This window comes from Bacillus rossius, chromosome 7 (genome assembly GCF_032445375.1).
Source record: "Bacillus rossius redtenbacheri isolate Brsri chromosome 7, Brsri_v3, whole genome shotgun sequence".
In the NCBI taxonomy this organism is placed as follows: Eukaryota; Metazoa; Arthropoda; class Insecta; order Phasmatodea; family Bacillidae; genus Bacillus; species Bacillus rossius.
The window spans coordinates 41,175,624-41,201,758 of NC_086335.1; the positions used below are offsets into that span (position 1 = coordinate 41,175,624).

General features: G+C 34.8%; 2 protein-coding genes across 7 annotated transcripts in view; one reads left to right on the top strand and one right to left on the bottom strand.

The window, feature by feature from the left end:
- LOC134533885 (uncharacterized) overlaps nt 1-11,223 on the top strand; it is a 32,672-nt gene extending 21,449 nt beyond the window's left edge. For 4 of the 6 annotated variants that reach the window (XM_063371649.1, XM_063371650.1, XM_063371647.1 and 1 more), the window contains one exon: nt 10,896-11,223. In XM_063371649.1, coding sequence (XP_063227719.1) covers nt 10,896-11,087 — 192 coding nt within the window. In that variant the 3' untranslated portion in view covers nt 11,088-11,223. Of the gene's footprint in view, nt 314-10,895 lie in introns of those variants that run through there. The other 2 variants (XM_063371652.1, XM_063371651.1) reach the window with 1 other exon arrangement.
- LOC134533886 (pre-mRNA-splicing factor ISY1 homolog) lies at nt 246-26,135 on the bottom strand. The gene is made up of 8 exons (XM_063371653.1): nt 26,004-26,135; nt 22,436-22,458; nt 21,936-22,099; nt 19,311-19,514; nt 19,030-19,179; nt 16,110-16,228; nt 8,581-12,921; nt 246-4,945 (listed from the first exon to the last, which is right to left on the bottom strand). Exons 1-7 carry the CDS (start codon nt 26,004-26,006, stop codon nt 12,727-12,729), a joined length of 858 nt encoding a protein of 285 aa, XP_063227723.1. The 5' UTR covers nt 26,007-26,135; the 3' UTR covers nt 246-4,945; nt 8,581-12,726.

The window sequence follows — 26,135 nt, forward strand, 5'->3', positions numbered from 1 at the left end:
GGACCACAGCTAGGTGTAAATTTTCTGGAAGTCCTGCCCTGGTAACAATTGCAATAGTTGGTCTTTCTTCGAATTAAACCTAACAAGGGATCAGGAAACTGCCTTACTACGAAGTCAGTTACGAGTGTGCTGACTTCCTTTCTGGTTGCTTGTCTTACAAAGAGATCCGTGTGATGCAACTATCTCCACGACATTACTTGGACAACCGAAGATACCTTTTTATGAAGAAAATAAAACAATTACTCTAGGCATAGAAGTTATTTATAATATCCAATTAAGAACATAAAGACAGAATATATTTGAAAACAAGAAAGTTGTATTTTTCTTAGAGCTGTTACGATACCCGGATACCACCATAAGTACCTTATACTACAACCAACATTTATAATTACTGGCCACACTTTATATTTAAGTAGCTGAAATATAATTATTCTTAAATTACCATTTTTTATTACATCAATAATACTTCATAGTTATGGTCAGAGATTTAAATCAAAAACTAAAAACTAATTATTTTACATCAGTTTATTTCTAATTATTAAGTCCTTGATACTCATTGTTACAAAAAAAAAAAAAACATTCCATTAGAAAATTTAATTCACAACCCAATATTATTTTTAGGAATCACAGACGAAGTACAACACATTATTAGAGCTGGTTTTAATTTGAACAAATTTTTTTTTTTTAGTGTATGTTTTTGATTTTTAATTTTATTTTTATGATCATTGGTTATTTGCAGTATTCAGCAAGTAAAAGTAAAATTAAAATAAAATATGGTGAAACAGTATTATATTACAAATAAATAAATCTAAACTTACATTACACAAAACATTTGGTTGAATATTAGAGTTCACAAAAAAAAAAGTAATGCATAGACAAGATTTTTGATGAATTGCAATAAAAACAAAACACTACCTACTACCTAAAAATATCTTGTATAATATCAAAATGTAATTACTATCAAGAAATGAATCAGTGATTTAACAGAACTTAGATATTTGTATATTAAAATAAATTAATTTTGTAGGTATTATGCACCTAAATGTATGAACCAAATACTAGATAGAAATAGAATTAATTTTACTTTGTTTCATCTTGTATCTCTTATTAACTTATTTTGATGTTACTGATTTTTAGTTGTTACATTTTTCAAACAGACAAATGCTTGCTAAATTATATTGTTTAAACTTTAAAAAATTATTTCCGAGACATGCCTTATTTAAATTATTTTATTATAAAAATGCATCATAGATCACACCCAAAACTACTCCCTTTTGGTGAAATAAGTACTAATAAACTTTTAGTGTTGTATTTGTTGAGTAATATGATTATATTTATGAATAAACAGAACATCAAAATAAAAACAATAAGAAACACAAAAATCTTCTCCTTTGAAAATCTAAAAATGGTACAAGAACTAAACCGTACACATAGTATGTAATCTTGTCTCTATTGATTAAATATTTGTTAATTGTTTGTACATGAATTTACGTTTAATTTCACATATTATATGTGCGAGATATTTTTGGCTGTAACACCAACACATTAAGACCAGGAGCAGCACGTGAATAAAATTAGCTCAAGGTATTCTTGTTATCATTTTTTACACAACATAGATATTCTTAACACTAAAATCTTTGAATGTTGTAGCAAAACTTATGCACACATACTACTACTATATACATCACATCAATTTTCCTCTAAATTAAAAACATGCTGCATTTTTTTTATTACTTCAGCACAAAGCATTAACAATTCACGTGGCTTATATTAAAATACATACATATGAAGGAAGGGACACAATTGTGATTATTGAGTTGTAGCAATGAGTGATGGTGAAGATGAGTCATGTTGGTCCGAGTTAAGCATGGTGACCCCCAGGCAGTGTGATGGTGCTGGTAACCATGATGGAGGAGGGAATGCCTTTATGGTGGTTCTGCAGTGGTAAGCACTTGTGTTTGTGGCATGGAGATAAAAGAACAAAACACTTCATTCTGGAAAGGATCTCCGACCCAACTGGGGATCAAACTCGAGGTCTTTTCATCACCTCTGAGGCATTTCACCACTTGACCAAACATTTTGTAATGAGCTTTGGAGATAAGGAAAACATTCTCCGCATAAAATAATTTAGAAGCTTGAGATACAAATGTTTACACAACTATATTACTACTAAAGTTTTCACTTGCAGTGATTGGCAAAGGTATGATAACATGGACTACATTGTTCATGAAAATTTTCTAGGGCAATAAAACTTAGTCAGATGAATTGTGACACTAAGTAAAATTTTTTAAATTGTCAGTTACATAGCAAAATGTTGCAATTCAAAATTGTTGTTGGGGGGGGGGGGGGGGGGGAAATCCACCACACCAGTATTTAATGTAAGGTGTTGTCGGGTTGGGTTGATGGCAAGGTTGCTTCACTGTTAGTGCACACTTCTTGGAGATGTGTAGTTGTCCGTCCTCCGGGCGAGCATGATCCACACATGTTCACCAGGGGTCACATGCAGTGTATGTGCTGGTTCGAGGAAGAGGTGGTATCAGGCATTCACAAGAGAGACTTACAAACAACCCGAGCATTTCGCTGCTCTGAGGTTGGACCAGGACAGATCCTCTGGCTGTAAAACATCCACAATACATTGCATTGCTGGAGTGAGAACTCTTCTAGCTGGTGGGATCACAGATGGTAGCCCCGAATGCTCGCCAGTATCCAGGTCGGAGCTGCTGTTAGTTGAAACAAGGGCCGGAAGTGGAGGGTGTCTAATGTTGGCGACCAGAAACAGCACTCCGCTGCCGTGCTAGCGTTTTGGATGTAACATACGGTAATCCTCCTTTTTCCTGTAGTGTGAATTTGAGGTCTTGTTCCATTTGGTCTACAAGACCCTCAACTTTCTGTAGTCAAGACAGCTTCTCACATCTCAGCAGTGCTACTGTGCCCAGAGTCCTTTTAGTTGTTGCTGTTGTGGCTTACGTCATGGAGGGTTTGTGGTGTCACATGGAACACTAACCCAAACATTTATATCTTTTCAGTCTAGAGTATGTACTGCCTAGTTGTAAATGAGGGTTTCGGATGGCAGTATGTCTGCAAGGCGCCCTTGCACGTGAAGGGGCACGTGGATCCAGCTATGACTTACTCAGGGCTGTGACTTGGTCCATGTGGCGCTAAGCTTGAAATCTCCCCATAAATACATTTGATCAACAAATATTGTGAATATAGAAGGTAACTAAGTAGGCTCTTTGGGCATCCCACATGCCTCAGTCTTGCTGTCGAACACATGATCACTCAAAAGAATAACGATAGGTTCTGGTAAGAGGGGCTTTACTGAATGTGCCTCTTTACAATAAAAAGTATTTTATTGAAACCCTTTAAAACACGCACGTAATTTTAAGAAACACATTGGAACAATTTTAGTTTGTTAAATTTTCCCCTGAGTGGGGTGCATTTAGTACACTCGGCACATGGACCAACTCCGTTCTTGTATTTACATTAAAATCAATAAAAATATTATAATAATATGTGGGATGTGGCACCAACTCTATCTAAGCCTCTTGTGGTGACGGACTAGCACACACACAATGGTGGGAGGTTTGAAATGTTTGTTGGGCAATAGAGGATGTTAAAGGGCGGAGAGAGGGCATAAAGTGGGGCAAGGCAGAACAGGCTTAAGAGAAGGTGTAGCCCTGGTCAACGTCAATATATTACCATAATCTTTATGCCACTTAATCAACTATTTGAACTTTCTTTGCCTCCCCCTCTTCACCAATACTGTTCACATAGTTTTGGGTTCATAGTTTTAAGGTTATAGTTCCTTTATTATTGAGTCTTCAATTTTTGAACTAAAATAATATTTTCATGCTTGATCTTTGATAATTCAGTGCCAAAAAATCTTCAGCAAGGATACTTTTACAATTAAAATAACTATACTTACGTGCTTAAAACTTCCAGTATTAAACATTTTGTTTGTAGTTGGCTCAGTTTGCTGGTTATGTGAGGCAGTAACTGAAGAGTTTATGTTATGTTCATTGTTAGGGTTGCCAATTTCACATTTTTTACATTTATTGCATTTATTCAAGCTTAAAAGTTCACAAAAAGTATCATTTTTTGATGCTAGATGTTCAGTTGTGTCCATCATACAACCTGTTGCATTACTATCTAAAGAGCCATATGGTAAAGAATTACAAAAAAATTTCAGTGAAGTTTTTTGATTATTAGTACAGAATATAGGGCTTTGCACATTTGGTTGAAAGGTGTTGTTGACTACGACAAGACAAGCAGAACCATCCAAGACTATACTGCGAGTTACAATTGCATTAAAGTAATTGTGTGTTAGTTGTATAGTGGGTGCAGATAACCAGACAGACTTTTCATGCAGCTGGGTGAAAGTCACATTTTGTATTATAATTTTTTCGCTTGCTGTTAGGTTTATTGAACTTTGATCAAGTTTTGATGCAAACGTGGTATTCACGACACTGATGTAAGTAGCGCTACTAGCAGTAATGATATTGTGTGGTTCAGCATTTTGGAACACAGAGTTTTCAATTCTGAAATTACTATTTTCGCCAAAATGAAATGTTAAAGCATCATTGGCGGTCATTTGAAATGTGACATTGTACAAATTAACGTCATAAACTGTTGGGTTTTTGAATACATTCTGCTTTATGCTTTTTATAATGCTGTTTTTGATAGAAAGTACATTTATCTTTATAGTGCTCTCAAAATTAATTTGGGTGAACTTATCCAAATTCACACCATCAATCTCGATGGATTTTATAGTTGCAGGCAGCCGTGTAAGTCGTAGTTTCAGAATGCCAATCCTTTTGAAACTGATTCTCTCCCATTGCATTGGCTCGCCAACTTCAAATAAGGCAAAGTCCACTTTCTCACAGTCCTGAACTGTGAAGTTGATGCGTTGATGATAGTCTTTTGGCAGCATACTTACATCAAATTCCTGAAACAAATGCTCTGTGGATTAGAAGAATTACTTTCGCAGAAGTAATTCACAGTAATATCCAAAATTGACATCTCGTTAGCATAGTAACAAATGTTCATGTTTGACAATTAAGTGGTTATTGTTGCCTTTGAATATATATACTGTATAGAAGTCGCCAGCCCAGGTTAAAATTTATAATACGGTTTGAGGTAGTTAGTTAATTCACCGCCGCAATCGCCACCATCTCTAGGGCATCGACTTGTGGTGGTCCCTAGCGGAGAAGTGTCGAACACCCCTTCCCCCTCCCGTTGAACGACCTTGAACTGCAGTGAATGATGGATGGGGGGTGCGGGGAATGACAGCGGGCGACAGTGCTGCGCTCTAACGTGTAAATAACAACTAAGACGATACAGGGTGTTACGGCAGCGCACTGCAGCGGTGAAGTTTCCAAGCTGCTCATTATACGCTCCTGAAAAACGTAGAGTAAATCCTATCCAGTCGCGACTTCTATACAGTATATATATATATATATATATATATATACACACACACACACACACACACACACACACACACACACACACACACACACACACACACACACACACACACACACACACACACACACACACACACACACACACACACACACACACACACACACACACACACACACACACACACACACACACACACACACACACACACACACACACACACACAAGATATAGGCTAGATGCAGTTGTGAGTTAAAGTGGAGATAAATCATAATGTAAATAATAGTAAATAAAGAAGGGTGATAAGTAATTTGGAACTTTGATATATAAATTTACCATAAATATGCAAGAACAACAGTTACAGTCCATTACATGTTTGAGTGCACTTATCGTATACAATTATAGTAGTTTGTTGCCAGCCCCTGGGTTCGCTAAGGCTGTTATGTCATGCTGCCGTGACAATGGATAGACAAACAGTTGATGGTCGACCCTGGTAGTCACATTTAAGGAAATCAGTGTAAAATTTATTAACAAATGTCCACCCCCGTCCCCTAGCTGCCACCTGGGCTGAAGGTACAGTGTGTTCGTGACTTTCAACCGGGACTGCGAGGCTCATTGCTTTTGTGCTATGTTAGTTTTTGTTGTGTAGTTTGCGGCATCCCAGTTACACAGAGGGTATCCTCACCGGGGAGTGACCGTGTTGCCAATGTCACTATTGGCAGCGTTATGACCCTGTGGACCATTACGCTCTCATGTTCGCCGTGGGCTAGCGTGCTGCTTCTCACTCCAACCCATTAGCTGGCATCCTTTCCAAGTAATTTCAGGCACCCGTCATCCTTACCCAATAATCAGCCACCCCTGTACCCCACCCCCGCCAAGGTAGTGGACGTCAAGTATTAAGTCTTCCTTGTTTCCATGACAACAAGCGTAGCATCGCTATGCTGCAGATGTGTACAGTGTTACTTCGCTGTAAACACCTGCTCAAACTATTGTAAAATAAAGAATATAAGTGGCTCTGGAAATTAAGAACATAGAAAATAATTTAAAATATGCTAATAAACTGAACATAAAATAAAATACGTAGAAAGTTTATTTCAATTATATAATCAGTTATTACCACAGTACTTTTAGGTAAAATAAAATAATTTGTTAAACAACTTTCATTTAATAAGCTTGGTTTAAAAAGTTGTTGCCTTTGTGTAGTTATATTGGCATTTGGCATACTCTAAAGCCAGGGTCTTAATGCAATGTAGCCATCATCAATACAAAACATCCTGGCAGCCAGCTCAGAATGGCACAAGTCATGGTGGGTGACATTTGTTACATCGCTGCTGAACATAGACACAGTGAACATTTCTTTTCACTTCAATTTCCATTTATCATCAGTTTAAAGTATATCAGCCACATGATCACCCAGTGCTACATATTTTAATTTATTCCTTTAGTAGGAAAAAAATTCTTATCTTAAAAGTCTGCATCTAAAGATACATTTACCCTTTGTGTTTCCTTTATTTGTATGGTGATTAGTTTTTATTTGAAAATGTATGAAATAAATGTGCTTATATTTTCAGTTATAGCATTTGTTATTACACCCTTAAATACTGCACTGATCTATTTCATAAAAATAAAACTGTTAGATGTAGTATTTGCATATTTTATATTTAAGTGTGAATAAAAACTATAACTGAAATGAGATATATAAAGAAATTATGACAGTTGGATGACCAGGATAAAAGACTCACTCAATGCAACCTGAGGCTACGACCAAATGCCAACCAGGCGTGGCTGCTAGCTGTTGTCTCCAAGAAAATGGCTACTGAGACATCACACGATATTGCTTATCGGGTTGTTATCCTCTGTATCACGTGAATAATGACCTAATATTTGCCGGACAAAAACCTCTCTATTTCTAGCCTCACTTTCATGTGAAAGTTTAATTTTTGGGTGTTACATAAAAATGATATATTATCAGTCTAAATAACAAACCTCATAATAAGTCCACTTTTTGTCAATTTCTTACTTTTATAGCATTCATTTTTTTCTGAATTACATTCTGTACATCCTCTCCAAGCCTCATAGTGCATTTTTTTTTACAGAAAGTAGTCATTAATTTGCATTTGTCTTGGCTTAGTATTATTATATTCTAAATGATGATTAAAAATAAGATATTACAACTTCAAGGTATGCATATTGTTACAACTTAGTAAGGTTATAGAGTTAAAACTTTTTTTCTTTCTCCTGTAAAATTTGTCTTAAAATAGTTAAGAAGTTAGCTAATTAGATAGATGATAATGATCTTAGCATTACTGAAGGCGTTTACATAGTATTGAATGAACAAAAATGTTTTAACCATTTAAGGATAAATTATTTCTTCTCTGATGTTCACACACGAGGGGTGCATCATAAGCTGTCACACACTCTCTCTCTCTCTTTGATAAATGTTGCCTTTAGGTAGGCCTGTGCGAAACTTTGACGAAGCGAATCAATTGAAGCTCTTTTCTATATTCAATTTGACTTTGCCAGGAAATTTGCTATTTGTTTTATTTGAATCTTCAGTTGTGATGCAAAGTTTCACGTCTCACGTCTGATGAGTAGCTTTGTGTTTGTTGCAAGCTTTAAAACAATTAAAGCCTAAGATTCGGTTATGAAAATGTTTAGTTTTTTTTTTGTTGTATGTGTTTTGCTTGAATAAAGTTGTTTACTTCAAAAAATAAAGGTACTCCATTTGTTTTTATGAATGCTCAATATTAATATTATGGATGATTATTTTATATCTTTTATTGAATTATGTTATATATTGGGCCCAATTGGTTAAACACTTAATCAGTTCAAACATTACAAAATTTCAATACTGTATTTTGTAAAGCAAGTGTAATACAGCATCACCAATAACAATATTTTCAATTTGATTTGACTTTGCAAATATTTTTAACATTCTATTTAATATTCACTTCGCTTAGGCGTACCTTTAAGATGCCATGGGAATGTTAATTAGAATGTTGGTGTTGTGAAAACTTTTTTTTACTAAAATTGTAATTTTATCAAAATGTAGACTGTTTACAGCAGGCAACTGAAAGCAACATTTAGCTGAAAGAGCACTACAAAATGCTGCACAGTTGAATATGGGATGTGTTAAAGTGGGATGCTGTGCCTTACCATGTTTTTGGCTTCCATGCAGTTGTGAAAGAAGCCTTTTTCAGCTGCAGGTGTTGGCAGAGGTCCATTTGTGGCAGCTTCAGCAAACAAAATAATTCTGCTTAGCAGTTTTGTAGCAGTCACAACTAGTACACCCAAGAAAACAGTGCGATGCACACCCATATTGGCCAGAGAATGATAGTCTGGTCCAAGAGCTCCGAGTCAAGGCTAGCTGTCTTTCCTCGTCTTATCTTTTGTGGTCTTGTCGGGAGGATGTGTCGTACTTCCTTCCACATTTCCTTGTCTGAAAATATGTTTGAGAACACGGACGAAGCAGAAACATTATACATCTACATTCTCCTACACATAGCTAGAGGAAGAATGAGTTGGACAATGGGTGTGTGTATGTGAGAGAGAATGAAAGGGGGGAGAGAGAGAGAGAAAAAGGAGGGAAAACAATGAAAACACATGCTAGTTTGTAGGCAGTATGGGATATGATACTAAGCTGGCTTAAAATCACATGTGTTAAACACTTGTCAATAATTCTGCATATAACACATTTTAATATTGATAAACCCAAGCATACAAAAGTTAATATTATTATAGTTTCTGCAGGAACCCTATTCCTTGGTTTGGCATACAAAGTACTTGTACTCCTTGAAGCTCAAAGGCACTGTGTTTCAAAACGTTAAAGGGAATAATGCATGTGGAGGGGAAGGATCTAGAATACAACCTACAAATACTTTAGGTGATTCCTCGTAAGAAAATTTAGACAAAACATAATATTTATGACTTTTCCTCTAAAGTTATTACTTAGGAGTAAAAAACCAGAATTTTTAAACACCCTTTAAAATAAATATTGAAAACTTCTTGCAGGTATGCAGCAAATTCGTAAATGTTTCTTAGACCTAAGATACACTTGTTAAAACGTGGTTGGCAATTTTTCATCACCAGTCAGTAATAATGGAGGTTAACTCTAAATTCACATTTTTAATTTTTTAACAGATAGTTGTAAGGTAAGCCAGTTATGAGAAATGGGTGTATATAAGTGTCAGATGCTAAATTTGAATTGCACTCAAGAATGTGGCACGCACAGCATACAAAAGACAGAATGAGTTTTTGCAACAAGTAGGCACTGTCGTTAATAAACATAAATACATCAGTTGTGAGGAACACTGATGAACCCACTTTCATGTTTGAAGGAATTTCCAATGTTGGCAGCATGTGCTGAAGTGTGGTTGGTGATAGTTTGCTTGCACTAGATTTTACAATAATTTCTCTAGAAGACTACTACTCAAATTATTAAAAGGCATTCCACCCAATATTCATCATGGTATCTGCTGCTTCATGATGGTGAATCCATACACTTGCTCGCTGGATTGACAGCAGAGGCCTTGTGCTAAGGCCTGCACAATCACCTAATGTGACAAACATTGAATTTTTTGGTAGGGCCACAAGAAATCCCTACTGCATATGTTGTGGCAATGCAATGCCTGGATTGTCATTAGTAGTGGTTAGTAATATTTTCATGAAAAACATTTAACACAAATATAAAATGGTATATTTTTACTATGCCACCAAATTGCATTTCTGCCCGCTGAATACACTACCACTGCAGCATATTGTATGTAGTGCATGTTGCCTACTTATCCAAAATTTGCAAAATATGGTTTGTTTGTTTCAACTAATGTTTTTGATAATTTCGGTGTACTTGTTAAAAATATTACACTAAAAACGAAAACAATTTTTTTTTTTTTATAAATTTACTGCAAAAAAATAAAGGGTGCTCTTCCCCATTTTACTACTGAAGGGAATAATGTTTTATGTTGTTTAGCTACAAGTAGTTTCCGACCTGTACTTAATCTCTATATATATCGCTTTGATTAAATTTTATATTTTTAAAGTTATTCTTGACTATGTCAACTAATTTGAACCAAATATAATAATAAATGGTGAATTTTGTCAAACTTATGAATGTAACTTTTTTTAGTTGAAGCTTTAAGTGATAAGGGACATATCCCACAAACATGAATAAAAGATAAAGATGAATTCTTCTGTAGGTATATAAAAAAAAATAAACATTCAAAACTACAAAACCTGGTAGAAATAGAATAGTAACTTATGAACATTAGGTAAGGTAAGAAAGTCTAGACTAAATGCTGAAATCCAGTGCAGCATATGATCAAAGAAAAAAAAATTATTCATAAAAAAGACTGCTCAGACAGAATATATTTCTAATAAGTTGAAAGTTCCAGAATCTGAATAATGCAATATTGTGGTGTTCCAGAGTGTATCTTGAGTGTACATTAATGATCTTGTTTTATTTTTTCTTCTAGGATAAACACTTGAGAGGGAAGGTAGACTGCAGGAAACAATATAAACTTGACTTACCTGAAATTTTGTCCAAAAATTTTTTCAAACTGCCATACGAAGTAGCTTTCAAAGAAGTGGATTCATCATCAAGAAAATATTTTGATGCACTCCACACGATTATAGAAATCTTGGACAAGTCAGAAATGATATTATAAACATCAAATTGGTTCCTGCTGCAATTGCCATTATTAAACAAACACCAAGAGATTCATACGAACAACTGACTACTGTTGTAGTGACAACTGTGTACATAATTTAAATGAATAAATGCACCTCACTTTTTTTTGTACATATGGTATGGTTGTTGTTTATTTTTAGATAATATGAGTATGTATGTTAAGTTAATTGATGAATTCAATATGATGCCCACACAAGTTGTCTCGTTATTTTCCCTTAAGAAACAATGCCAGCCACCACCACTTCAGCCTCTCTTATGCTGGTGGTGTATTTAGTAAGGGTACACCACCAAACTGGAAGACCCCACAAGCTCAATACGTAGTGGGAGGTTATATGAGCCTGCTTGCACTTTTATGTACTATTCTCTTCTGATCACACTAGGTCTGGCTGCTGAATCTGTACAGCCACATGATTCTTCTTCAGCCTTATTTCATGGCCTGTACACAGGATTTTAAAATGGGAGAGGAAATTAGTTTTTGTTGGATGTTTTATTTAAAGTTTCTATAAATAAAAATAATCTTTTATAATGTGAGTGGTTAAGCTCCTGGAAAAACCCACCTAAGAGACTGAAAAACAGCAAGCACTGAAGACCTAGTAATGAGTGAATAAATCGGTGCCATCAAGTTTTGAGCCAATGGTTAGGTGCTTTGACCACACACCACCTCTCATCTTTGGTCCAAGTACACTCTACTTGTGCACTGCTGTTGGTTAGTCGCCGGCTACAAAAACAGCTCTGTTCAACTGACTCCCGAAGGATGGAGACACGAACCCTTCAAGGCCCTGAAGTGGTCCTCAAGAGACTATTATGTGCCTACATTATGTGTTTTTAAGTTTTAAACATCAGGTAAAAAAATAAGAAATGCAAACTTACCATACCTTTTCATTCGTAGCAATGTTCTCCTCTCCGCAATGAATAAAGTGGCTTTTATTTGCAAGCAATATTGCGAAAGTTGGCTGGAATGCACAAAGTATTCCATCTATGAAATTTGGGCAACAAACACAATTTTGATATAAAATACTTGCTTCAGCTACCCCACTTCTCTCCTGACAATCCAATAAACAACGGAAGGAATTCTCTCTCAATGTCTCAAAGCCAAAGCTATGTAATTGATTTGGCACTTCTGCCACAACTTATTCCACTAGCAAAATTTTTAAAAGTATGAATGCATGGCTTCCCTCCATCTTCATGATTAATTTTTTTATGAATTCATTTTTATTCCCATATCTGTAAAATTATTTATTTTTGTTAGCAAAATTGTTAGTACATTTGACACACACTTGAATGAATTTCATTTAAATCAGCTTGGTAGTAACTATAGTCTGTACTATAAACTTGCAAAACATTTATGTTTAATACACGTGGAATGAAAAAAATTTTTTGGTGAGCTTTAAATTCAGGCTTAAAAGCAGCACCTGCCATTAAAAAAGTTAGTTTTTAAAAAAAATATTTGTAGTGTAATTATACTGACTGATGGTACAAAACAGAGTCGGTACTTAAAGAATGACGAGTTAATGTCTCTTTAGCACAGTATTCGCCAGTGCTGGCTTGCATCATCATCTTCCACAAAACAAATAACAATGAAACAAAATGTTTCTTGCATTAATCTGCCAACTCCCTCAACTGTTCATGCCAAGCAAGTTCTTGGCCTCCTCTGTTTCATGCCTTAACGATTCACTGGCATACTTCTCTAACAGTTCTTGTTTCTTGCGCCACAGTAACGCTTCCTCCACTTCACGCTGAGACGGAACAGGAACATGAGCGATGAATCTCTGCTGTAGAGGGTCTTCTCTTGTTTGCTGCTCGTCGTCAGACTGGAATAAAATATACATATAAATTATTAAAAATAATTTCATGCATTGTACAAAAAGTATGTAAGTCAAAATTAGGTGAAAATTAAGTGGAGTGAAATATTTTGTCACTTGACATATTTTACTCAAATTTAACAAATAAGTGAACTTATATGATAGTTTTGAAAGTACAGTGAAAACTTATCAGTAACATCCATTTCAACCTTTAGTTCTTGTTTATATTAAACAATTTTCCCTACAAAATGCATCTTAACTTAGTTAATACAACTATCTGTTAATAGTTACTAATAATTAAATAGCACTGTTTCCTGAGAAAATAAATTGTTTTACTCTATGAAACACATATATGCATAAAATGTTTTAACCGACTGGTTATGAATGCTATGCAAGTAGTTAAGCTGTCGTGTCTATCCTGGTCCCTAAGCCCGCTGTTGCCCATAGCCGTCTGGTCCTGGCATGAGTGTTTTAAAGTGCTTTGAATGGTGCTTCGAGCGGTGAGCGCACCCGAGCGCGGCGGCCAGTGTGACGAATAACAGTGTGATTGAACCCGGACCGCGTACTTTCTCTCACGCATCTCGTGCGTCCCCCTCCCCTGCTCCCCACTCGCCGGGCGCCGGTGCGTGGGAGTCAGTCGTAGCTCGCCTCTTATCCGCGAGGGACGCGTCTGAGCGCTGCTCCGCGCTTCGCCGCTAGCGATTCGTGAGTGGCTCGCCGTTTAGCAGCCAGTGCCTTAACACTTTGAGTGCTATGGACGTAATTTTACGTCCTTAGATTTCTTTTGAGAAATGCGACGGACGTACTGGTACGTCCATGATATAAAAATTCTTTCCTTTGGCTAGTCGTAGTATTACGTCCATCGTTTTACCAGTAAAAGTTCTTTGTTCATTTTAGTTTTGAATTCCACCGCTAGATCACATAGGAATCGAAAATGTGGGCCGATAAATCAATTGTTTTGCTTCGGCCAACCTGAACGCCCTGATATGAAAGACCACTGGAGCACTACACCAGTGGTTTCCTGCAACGTTTACCCTAATTTGATGTCAAGGGATAGATTTTTATCACTGTTAGCAAATTTTCATTTGAATGACAATGAGCACATGCAGCAGAAAGGCGAACCTGGGTTTGATCCTTTGCACAAAATGCACCCACTCCTTGAACTATTGCGTCAGAAATGTAGAACATCATTTCAAGTTGCAGAAGACATTACAATAGATGAAGGAATGTGTGCCTACAGAGGTAGACTGTAATTCAAACCTGTTACCAATGTTTTCATGCGCCTACTGGATGACTTGGCAGGAAAAGGTCACACTCTATTTACTGACCGGTACTACACAAGACCTTCCCTAGCTGTGCAGCTAGAAAAAGTGCAGACAGGACTGGTCGAAACTTTTAAAAAAAAACGGCTTGGTATGCCTCGTGCACTTCGTACTCCAACTTTACAAAGAGGGGAGCAAATTTTTCGTAGGAAAGGATACTTGATGGTGCTTTGTTGGAAGGATAAAAGGGATGTGTACATGCTCACCATACGACATGAGGCTAAGATGATAACATATAATGACAGGAGGGGAAATGAGAAAATAAAACCTGCTGCTGTTGTCAGTTACAATGCTAAGAAGTTTGGTGTTGACCTTTCAGATCAGCACATGTCATATGGAGCTTTCAACCACAGATCTGTGAAATGGTGGAGGAAGTTGGCATTTCACATGATCCTTATTGGCATATCTAATGCGTGTATTATGTACAACCAGGTAAAACCAAGAAAATTATCAATTACATCTTTTATGAAGCAGATTGCCAGTGACTTGGCTGTGTTCGAAGAGGACCCACAAGATGAGCCAAGTCGTTCTGGAGCTAGTTTGGCTAGACTCATGGGGAAACATTTTCTGGAGAAAATTCCAGTTCAAGAAGGACAGAAAAATAAACAAAAGAAGAGTAGAGTGTGCGCAGAAACAGGTAGATCAAGGACACAACATGGCAGTGTAGTGTGTGCAAACTTGCAATGTGTATTGAACCTTGTTTTTCTCTGTACCATTCAAGAAAAAACTATACATCATAATGTACTAATATAATAAAATTCTGTAGGTGACTAAAGAAATATTTTGAAGTGGATAACAGTCAAATTCAATAGACACATTGCGAATACAGTGAAAATTATTAGAGTAATTTATTTTTTATATTTTCTAAAAAAAAGGTTCTATTCAGATATGTCTCTAAAAAGAAAACATTCAATATGTGTACCCATATATATATATATATATATTTTGTAGAAGAAGTTACAAACTTTCAAAAAATGGTTAGTGCCCAATTATTGTTAAAATAATTTTTCATTAAAAAATTATAAGAAAAGCTTAAAATGTCCAGTTTTTCTAGAAGGGAATCCATCATCAAGCCCAGCACTCAAAGTGCTAACGACATAGACCGAACTAAGTGGCGTCTCGAGCGGCCGACAGCTCAAGGGGTTGCTGTTGTCCTGGCCCCCTGTTGTAAGCCACAAGGTGAGAACCCGTTCAATCCCTGAATTTAAGGCTGGCCGGCGCTCTCGTCACGATAGGGAATCACTCGCTGCAGGGGTCAGAGAGCCAGGTGTCGTCAATTTTTAATAAAAACTTAACTCTTACATTTTGACCTTTACTTTGTATATGTATTGTTTTGACTTACTAAATTAACTTCTTTGGGAACTAAATTATTTTGCTACTTATCAAATGATCAAAGATTAAATAAAATTGAAGTAAAAATTCTGAAGATAAGATTAATATTGTCCAAGTTGGTCCATACACATTTAACAACAGTGTACAATTAGTGTATGACCATAAAGCGTCTTATAACATGTTCTGAATAACATTACATTGTATATTAATTGCTTTTTTGGTATTCCCATTTGAAATTTGAACTATATTAACATTCCATGTAGTCTCAAATGTGCTAAAGTTTAAAGCTTTTACTGTAGTTTTTGTGTACAACCCACAGATAATCATTCCTTTATTGGAAAAACCACTTCCTTATTGTTCTTGAAATGTTATATTTAGTAGTAGGACTTCAAACAGTTCCTAAAGACATAAAACTAAGACGAAAGGATTAGTAATATCCACTTAAAATATTTTATATATTCTTTTGTAAAATACTATATTAAAGAAACTAATTCCAATATCACTCTTTACACTAAATCTGTAATTGATTGATTTTCCACATACATCAACATCAGCAGATACTGCATAAATGTTTTCTTCTTCATCTGCCTTTTGTTCGTCGACCTCCCCATGTAGTGACATTTCTTTTTTCCTTTTCCACTCTGTGACAGCCTCTGCTATCGCTGAAACAACCAAAAATTTGTCGCAAATTGCAGTACAACTGTCATGGTTAAACAGCTTAGACAGCCCTATGTCACAACATTCCATAGGTGAATGTTGTTGAATGTGAACATAGTCCAAATACTTTTGTCTGGCTGCAGGCATGATTGTTTATATCATGTATCAATGAAAGAGAGCCAGGAATGTAACTAATTACTGTATTTAAGTGCTGCAAAATAAAACTAACAACTAATTCTAGCTCCAATATGGCAGGGGAAAAAATGCTCCCAAACCTTCATGACTGTTATTTCAAACCATGATAGTGTGAATATATTTAATTTTCAACTGCATGCAGTATTGTGTACAGAAAAAAACTTATTAAATGCAGAATTGCTACCAAATCAACTTGTATACCCGTATGCTATACAATATACCATTCTTAATACTTAGTAAAGCAAATTAATCCCACAAAACTCAATGAAACAATGTTCTAAGCCGCCTCCATGGATTAGTAACTTTGTGGTTGTAACTAATACACTTGCAAATATTTCTGGCACGAGAGGCAGAGACGGCTGCAGAGCCCCGCTACTAGCGGGGCCCCGCTCCAGCACTTTTATTACTGAAGCACCTGCCATTAAAAACAAGACCCCTATTTATTATAAATTATGAATGTAATTCATTATAAGCTAAATAACCATATCAACATTTCTGACATAAATGAGAAAATCCGTTCTGAAAATTTAAATTTCAGGATGGCTTAAAAACCACTAGGCCTCACCACTTCCCAATGAGGCCCATCTCGGAAATATCGGGGCCCCTCAAAGTCTTAGGACCGCCAAGCCTATTAGTGGGCTAGACTTGAGTAATTGATGTGACAGAGATGAGAAGAGGCCAACTCAATCAGTCACAAGCTGTTTGTGAGAGCCAATACTAGGACCTGCCACAAGAAATTAATTGAAATTTTCCACATTTGAGAACATATTCCTAATGTTTGTGGGTTATGTACTATTGCAAAACATATTTGTTGATTTTGCAACCATCACTTATGGGTCACTCTATGTCAAGTGATTCAGGAAAAAAGTAATTGTATGCTTGATCAATGTATAATCAAATAATTATTGTTTGTATTTTCCAATATGATTAAAGAGTTCAAAAAGACTAATTTTAAATTTTCATTTTTTTTCTTCAGCATTCTGATAAGTTTTTTTTGTGCAAACATGCTTATTTTTACATTTGTAAGGGTTTGCGCAAACTTTTTATTTCTTGGAACTGGTGAAACTGAGGTTGATGAAACAAAAACCAGTTTATTCATGAAGATACAGCCTTTATTATCTCCAATACACATTTAAGGAAAATATCATCCCAAATATAAAAAAAAACCAACATAAATTTTGATTTAAAAAATTACAAATTTTCTATTTTCAAAGGCATATCATTCCCAAAAGAAATCTGTTCTCGATATTACTTTTGTGGGGATATGTTTACAAAAAATTTCAACCCTGAGATTTGCAACTTTTAGGAGTTACAAACTTTCAAAATCGAAGATTTAAAAAAAATAAAATTGACACCTATTATTCTAGTAACAAAATATAACAATTTACAGATAAACCCTCTATAGTGTGTTATACTGCTGCAAAACTTTCATCTTTGAGATTTATCTGCAAGTCAAGTTAGAGGACATTATAAATCCCATAAAAATATTTTTTTTTTGCCAAGAATGAAGGACCATTTAATTTGACTGTATTATTATCATTAATAAAATATAATATGATCTCAATTAACATTACCTCTTACATTTAAATTAATTTTTTTTACATTAAGTGTCTTGTACACGCTTTTAATGTTTAATGAATTGAAATCATTTGTTGAATATGTGTCATGGACACCAGATTCTATAGTATATGAAGGCTTCTTTATCCATTATTTTATAACACAGTTTTTACTATGGATATCATTGTTAAAACACTTTAAAACTTCAAGTAAAAGAATAAATTATTTACCATTTAAACATCCAAACGAAATAATAAACCTTATTAATATAAACTTCAGACTACTAATGGCATTGAAATTGCACAATATGTAAGAACAATACACGGTCCGTGTGGCCATGCATATCCTCTAATACATGCAAAATAGCATGCAAACTTGTATTTTTTTAAATTGTATATTTGCCCTAACTTTTTCACAACTACAAATATCTAGATATCATGCATATTATGCATCTATACACACAATAAATTTGCAAGAAATATACTTGATGTAAAGAACCAAGTGTAGGTAGCATATTACCATGGCACATGCGTCCATAGAAAATTTTTTTGAAAACCTTTTTATGAGCAAAAAACATACCTATCTCTGAAAATATTTCTACAAAATTTACTAAGCACGAATATAATTTGGAATCAAAGAAATACAAAATTTGTAAAAATTTTTAACTCTTATCAAATCCTCTGACGAACAGAGTAACAACAATTAATTTGTGCTATGTTGTGTATGGAAAACTTATAATTAAAAAAAAAACTGATAAATGTGACTACGTTCAATAAAGTTCTATCAAGGAGAGACAGGAATAGAAAGACACATCCTTGGTTTCAAACAATGATTTGGTTGCAAAAATTTTCTATTGTTTGATTTAAAAAACTTGGCTTTGTTGAAGTATAATTAAATGGAATGCCAAGAGTTAATAATGACTGGCTGCTACAAAGAGTTATGCCTTGTAAAGTCACTGACGTTAAGTATTGCATTCATTTTCGGGAATGATTACAACTGTAACAAAGGTAATTCAACAAACTGAACATTAAGAGCAAGATGAGAGCAGCCTTACCTCTCCTTTCTTCATTTTGTTCCAAAGGCAGCAATATGCCGTCATCATCATCTCTGTAGCCGTAGTAATCTGCGTCTATGTCCTTCATTAACTCTGCCCGTGTTTTTCTGGGGGGAGGGGGTGGTTCCTGTTCAAATAATTCCCGCACACCTAAGTGACAATAATTAATTTTAACTACATTAAAAACAAATTACCACCATTACAAATATTTACAACCAAAACTTTACACACACAAGAAACCATTTCAAAGTTCAACACAAATTCTTTGTTTATATTAGTACCTGGAAGATCTTTGGCTGCTCCGAAATACTTATAGCCGCGGTTTCCCGGGACTTCTTTCCCCTCGTGATCCAACATCCGAGGACCGACTTTGGCATAGTCTGGGCCACCCAACTCACGAATCTGCGCTTCCCAGTGGCCCTTTTCTCTCAGCAACTTGTTTATTTCATCATTCAGATCGCGAATCCTGAACTCTCCCAGACCAGCTATAAATAAATTTAAAAAAAAAACACACACAAATTAGTTCATTTACGCTGTAATTTCATGCTAACTGGGCTTTGCGGGAATGGATTTTTCAATTATGGAAGTTTTCGGGTGGGAAAGAATTTTTCCAGCTGTAATCAGGACAGGATTGGGAAAAATTTTTTGGGGAAATAGACAATGCTAACTAATTCTATAGAAACAAGGTATTTCCTAAAATGTCCTTCGTAACATTAAAACCATGGATATTTGGGCTTTTGGGTAGTTATGAGGTGTTCTATGTTCACTTTGTTGGGGTCAAAATTCTAAATTTTAAAACAATTTTTTTTAAATATGTTTTGATTCAAATGTGCAAATTTAAGGCTCAGTTTGTGTGCAAAACTTTAGAGGCAGATACAGGCTCGAATATTTAAAGCAAACAATTGCTGTGAAAATAAGCAGTTTGCAACAATTCCTTTACATCTGTTCCTTAAAAATAGTAAAACATTTAAATAGTTTAAATAGAATGTACATTGAGAAGCTTTAAGCTGCAATTGAAAATAATCATAACATATATCATTTAATTGATCCTTTCTTTCTGTGATAATTAACTCCCTTTAATCTGTGAATTTTTTTAAAAATTAAAGTTAATGATACTGTCTTTATATATCCTGAATATGCCTGCTTGGGTACAAAGGACAAACCTTTTCTTGCTGCTGGGAATGGCTGAATGAATATGTGAAAGGTAGGTGAACTTGAAAGTTTGTAAAAACATGTACATAACATGTTTAGGAAAAATAAGGTTTTAAATTCCAGTATGTGGGTGTGTAACATTTCATTGCAGGTTCGAGAGATCTTCCTCATGCACACACATTACGCACTTCTTACCCGCAGTCTTTGAGGATGAAAGGAGAAGAAAAAGTAAAACTGGCAGTTAAGGACAAAACAAGTAGTTGTAATGTGAACTGTAAATTAGTTGGTATGTCTAGAAGGATCCTCGTATCCTTACACCCACAAATCGTGTACAAAACTCTCTGATTTAAACACAGGATTCAAGCTTGTCAGTGTCAAGAATTTTTCTGGGCAGACAGCAAAACTGTTGAATTTTGCTGCATGTCTAAATGCTGCAACAGGAGTAAAACTTGCTGTGACTGGTCAGAAAGTTTTTCTGAAACTGTCATTATTGATCGGAGGGGATCCTGGAAAATCTTTCTCAGAGAATATTAGGCTTCTGGTTCAATTATTTCAACAAGTCCAGAAACTCATGCTGTTAACTTACACGATCAAAGTCCAAGCTGTGCCTTTACTTAGAGATCTGACATTAGGGCAGTTGACCATGCTATGAGTTATACTGTCGCTGAAGAATGACTTTCCGGAATTCTTCGACAGTGCAGTCAAGTGTGTCTGGCTTCCAGTGTCCAATTTTGACTCAACACATATCTTTGGTGGCAGAAAACATGGAGATAATGCTAGCAATGTGTTTTGGGGGAAACTAGTTTGCAGCAGGTGATACTAATCATCAACTAAGTAAGCATGTGTTTCAGATAAATTTCTTGACTTGTTTTATCAATTTATATAATCTTGAGAATTTTAATCTGTTGCAACATAAACTCAGTATGCCAAATTTAACTGTAAGGTGTCATAGTTGTAGTAAAAACTTTTGTTCTTAATAAATGTTGACATAATAAAACAATTTTTATCAGCTACATATACAAGTCTAAATTATAATGATGGAATTTATATATTTTTTAAACCAAATATTTTTCCCACTACTTCTTTTATTTGCCGAAGTGACCATTTTTATTTACCATTTTCTATTGGCCCTAGTTATCTCCAACACCACTACGCAACCAACTCCGCCATTCTAAAAAATAAAACTAATGAAGGTTTGTTGGTTGAGTAAGGTTTGATCAAACTTTGAAACTATGCATTATTCCCTGACCCCAAGGTTAAGGCTAAAGTTATTTGATTGTGCTATAAATTAGTACACAGTTCTTTGTACTCCTTACTTTTAGTTAATGTTAATAAAGTAAGTTACTCATTAATGACACAAATTTTTTTAAATATATAAACCAGTTTTAAGACATTAAGACACTACAAAATAAAAGTAAAATACTGGTATTGGTTAGAAGTAAGCTATTATCAATTTCCCTGTTTTTTCCACACTTATACGACACCTCATTAATTCCCTGAATTTCTCTATCTGCGGGAACCCTGAAATGAATATGCCATATGCACTCGAATATTCATTTGATACCAAAGTTCTTGTATCATTGATAATTGTAAAAGAATTTCTATAGAAATTGAAAATGTATTTTCTGAATGTTTTGATACAGATTGAACTACCGAATATTGGTACAACCCTATAAATTTTTACCCATAAAAATGCATGTAAAGAAAATTAATTTACAGACTGGAATGTAGAAAAATCAGTTGAAAAATATTACCATTTTGTATTTGGGCGACTTTTTTGGCTATCTCTCGAATTATTTGCATTCTCCATTTTTCTGCTTTTGGCAATTCCAAGCATTCTGATGCAAGGTATGGTCTTCTCTCCTTTTCCTTGGCATTGTCGCCAACTTGTGCTGCTCTCCAACGAGCCAGCGTTGTCCTAAACAGCATCAACACAAACATGAAGTTTCCTGGGTACTAAATTCAAACAGAAATCACTGAGAAAAATAAACTACATTTATTTTAATGACATACTTACTGTTGGGTACTGTTTCCCAAACTATGTACTAAAATATGAACCATAATTTTTGTTTAGTTTATTATTTACAAAGTGTTCTTGATAAATCTATTATTTTATTTATTGTATAGCTATCAGACGACAAACAATAAATTTGCTGCTTATATTTTATAGATAAAGTAAATAGACAGCAGCTTTTATACTTGAAACTCTTGTAAAGACTTAAACCAATTAAAAACAATAACTATAATAACTTACATGGCTTTCTCTGCATTTCTGGCCTGAAAAAAAAATAATAATAATTAATAGTTTGGCTACCATAAAAAACAAGACTAGGCTAATAAACAGTCAGTTATAAATCTGGTGAGGTTTTCAACCAAATATTCCCATCATATAAAAAATTCATTGGATAAACCATACATTTAGTCAAATAAACTTTTAAAAAAAAAAAGAAGAAGAAAAAATTGCTACTAAAATGAAGAGAAAAAAAAACTGTGAATTTTCAAGTGTTATCTCACTAAAGCCTATTTAACTTCAGTCACAATATGCGACAAAATACAAATTCTGCGAGGTACCAAACAAAATGTGGAGTTTTTCCGCTCGTAAATCCAAAACTCCCGCCACAGCCTATCCATGACCAGCGAAGGACTACCACTTGTACGTGCCATTCAAACAACAAAATACTGATAGATAAAGTACAACTAAAACCACACTCACACAATAAAACCTAAACAATTCCTGATCACCACCCATTTCTAGAATCCTGGCAGTTTCTTGATTCCAAGATATGAACTTTCAATTACTTTGAACCGACATCCTGAATAATTTAATCAAAGTAGGCCAAAAATATTATGTATTACATTAAAAAATGCATTAAAAGCCCTAAAATATAGATAGTTAATAACTATATAACTGTAGGAAGGTACCTATCTATCAGCTCTATCGTTACCAATGGCCAAAGTTCCGAAGGAAAAAAAAATGTTTTTTGATATACTCCATGAAAACCACACATTTGAGGCTTTGGGAGGACCTGGGACAACCTGTATGATGGTTCACACTCTAAATTTAATTTTTATTGATAGTAAACACATGTATGTAGGTCACCACGTAACTGCTCTAACGTTATGAATGCTCGTTCTCTTGTAAAAATATTAAAACTTGGTTGGAAATTGCTGTATTTGCATGGAATGACTTAGGCTGTTGTTTTCCCAAGCTCACTGTCCCGGGCGGCCGGATAGAGCTGGCGGATAGAGCTAAGTTCTGCTCAGTATATTTTTCTCAATTTTAGATGATTTTTACCCCATTTTTTCCTTGACCTTCATCAACATTCCCACTATTGAGTTTTTTAAATAGAAAAACAAAGTTTTGCAATGAAGTAATCAAGCAACATTAGTAGTAGGCCTACTCAAAAATACTTACTCGTTCGGAAATTAAACCTAAAGCAGTTAACCAGCATTTAAATTCTACATTGGGTTACCTCAATCAATGACTCAATTACCTAAGGGTTAACCCTGCATGATCTAAGGTAAGCCTAAGTTGAGTAAAACACAAGACAAGAACATGAGAACAGGAGAAAACATTAAAAAAAAAAAAAAAAAAAAAACCTAAGTAAAAGAAGAATATGTGTTTGATGAAACCATACATAATAATGGCCAAGTAAAGAAGGTATTGATTACAATTATGTTAATCAACAAATGTATGTAATAAAATAATATTGCTTATCTATACTAATATTATAAAGCTGAAGAGTTTGTTTGTTAGTTAGTTAGTTAGTTTGTTAGTTTGTTTGTTTGAACGTGCTAATCTCAGGAACCACTGGTCCAATTTGAAAAATTCTTTCAGTGTTGGATAGTACATTTATCGAGAAAGGCTATAGGCTATATTATATTATCAATAACATTAGAGATCCTTACTAAAAGTCCAATTTAGAATCAAATGCGTTGGAGGGGGTTAGATACAACATGCAGTACACGTACGAAGTGTGTGTTGACAATGCCGCAGGCGCTAGAATTTTATTTCCTATTGCCTATTAACATTGTTGCCACGCACTAGATGCCTTATCATTCTTAATTTTCCCATACAAGTAAAAAACACCCGTGTGATATTAACAACGAAGCAATCAGTACCCACATAAGAGTTCAATTAGTATTTAAATACTTTTTATCACTTTAAATCACAAACCTAAACTATTGTTTGTTTTTTTTTCTCTCTGTGTTTAATTTGTTTTTTATTGCCCTTTTTTTCAAGTATATATATTTTACAGACTTGAAACTTCACAGTAATGTTCCTTATGTTACGCAGGATGACATTTTCCGAAAATTAGATCCCATGGGTGGTTAAAACCAGGCAACAGTGGGTACTTTGTCTGCATGAGAATAGGATTTTGCATTGTTCATGCCTTCTGCGTCTCCATGGCAACAGGCATCGCGCGGCAGTGGCGTACCCACGAGGGGCATGTATAATGAGCGCCGCAAGAGTGATCTGCCTGTAGACTGCCGTAGCGAAGTACGGGTACATCAGTTGTACATTGCGTGCACGAGTCGGGAAACCATCGGTGCTATTCATTTTCTCTCCGGTACATTATAAAGCATTGTAATAAATTTTCACTGAATTTTTTTTATTTATAATTACTGTAAATGGGAGATGTGGCTTAATTTTTTTCCATTAGTATAGCCGTGCGAAGCCGGGTAAAGCAGCTAGTAATGAATATAAGTTAATTAAAGGTTTGTATTCAATTATAATTAAAGATTAACTATCTAAAAATTATTTTAAATTAAAAATGTAGGTACCTATATTTTTTTTATTTTTAGCAGCAGGTAAATTTCTACAGTATGGGCAGCACTATGAAAAAAAGAGAAATTATTTAGAAGCATATTCAAGCATATTCACATATTTTCAAGAACTTCACATGTAATGAACTATTTTACGTTCGCCTGTGCAGTATCTCGGCTGTCACCATGATTGCGTCCAGGTAAACGTTAATGGTATTTTCTGGTTTAAGGAATGTTGTAAGATTAGTAAAGTAAATGTTGTGACATAAATTTGTTTTGTGTTTTAGCCGAGACAGTTTTCCACTAGAGATATCCCTGATCCTGTTGCCACCTTACTGTTTACTTGATACTAGTTACAGCTTGAGATGCTGGTAGTTCTCCAAAGATCCTTAGGAACATAGCATAGCAATATGCTATGGCCAAAGTCAAGACTGTTTTCACCATCATTGGTTTTCCATTTCAAGTGACTATTGTGATAGAGTGACTCTAATTAATCCAATGGTTTAGGTAACTGAAAGTGCCTAACTAAACAATTACCACCATTTATTCGGTGAGAATAATGTACTAACAGACAGTTCTCCAAGAATACAGCAAAGGGTAGACCAAATTTATTGTAAAATAAACCAGTGTGTACGAGAGAGAAAGAAGGTGAGTGAGCACCCTATATAAGTTGGACATGGCTTTGGTTGCAAAAAATATGCAAAAGGTTTAAGGTAAAATCTAAGCATTTTACTCATGTGTTTCACATTTAAAAAAAATTATACCGATAGGATTTTACTGGCAGCCAAAGGAACCCTATCACAACATATATAACTCAATTACCGTAAAGTTACTAAAATAATGACAGAATATACTCGGCCTATAGACTACAGGTTACTAGTGATTCGTCACATTTTCTAGCTTAGGCTGAGTTAAAGATTATTATCATATTGTTCGTCTATAAATATGAATGCTTAAGATGATATAATTCCATAATCTGTTTTACAAAACGTAAATGTTTTATACTCCACCACCTACCCCAAAATAAAACTCAAAACAGATTTAAATATATTTACCATTTTTGTATCAGTTCAGTTAATTAAAAATAACTGTCAGTGACTTCAGGTTCGCTATGTTTATTTGGGTTAGATAATTCGTTAAATAAAAATAAAACAAATAATGCGACATACATCATAGATTAACTGGAC

Bases quoted from the DNA above. Each gene is read 5' to 3' on its own strand.
- LOC134533886 (XM_063371653.1), bottom strand. The intron at 22,100-22,435 runs GTAAGTTATTAT...GATGCTGTTTAG, and splicing joins AGAAATGCAGAGAAAGCCAT to GACAACGCTGGCTCGTTGGA. The intron at 16,229-19,029 runs GTAAGGCTGCTC...TGGTTGTTTCAG, and splicing joins ACAAAATGAAGAAAGGAGAG to CGATAGCAGAGGCTGTCACA.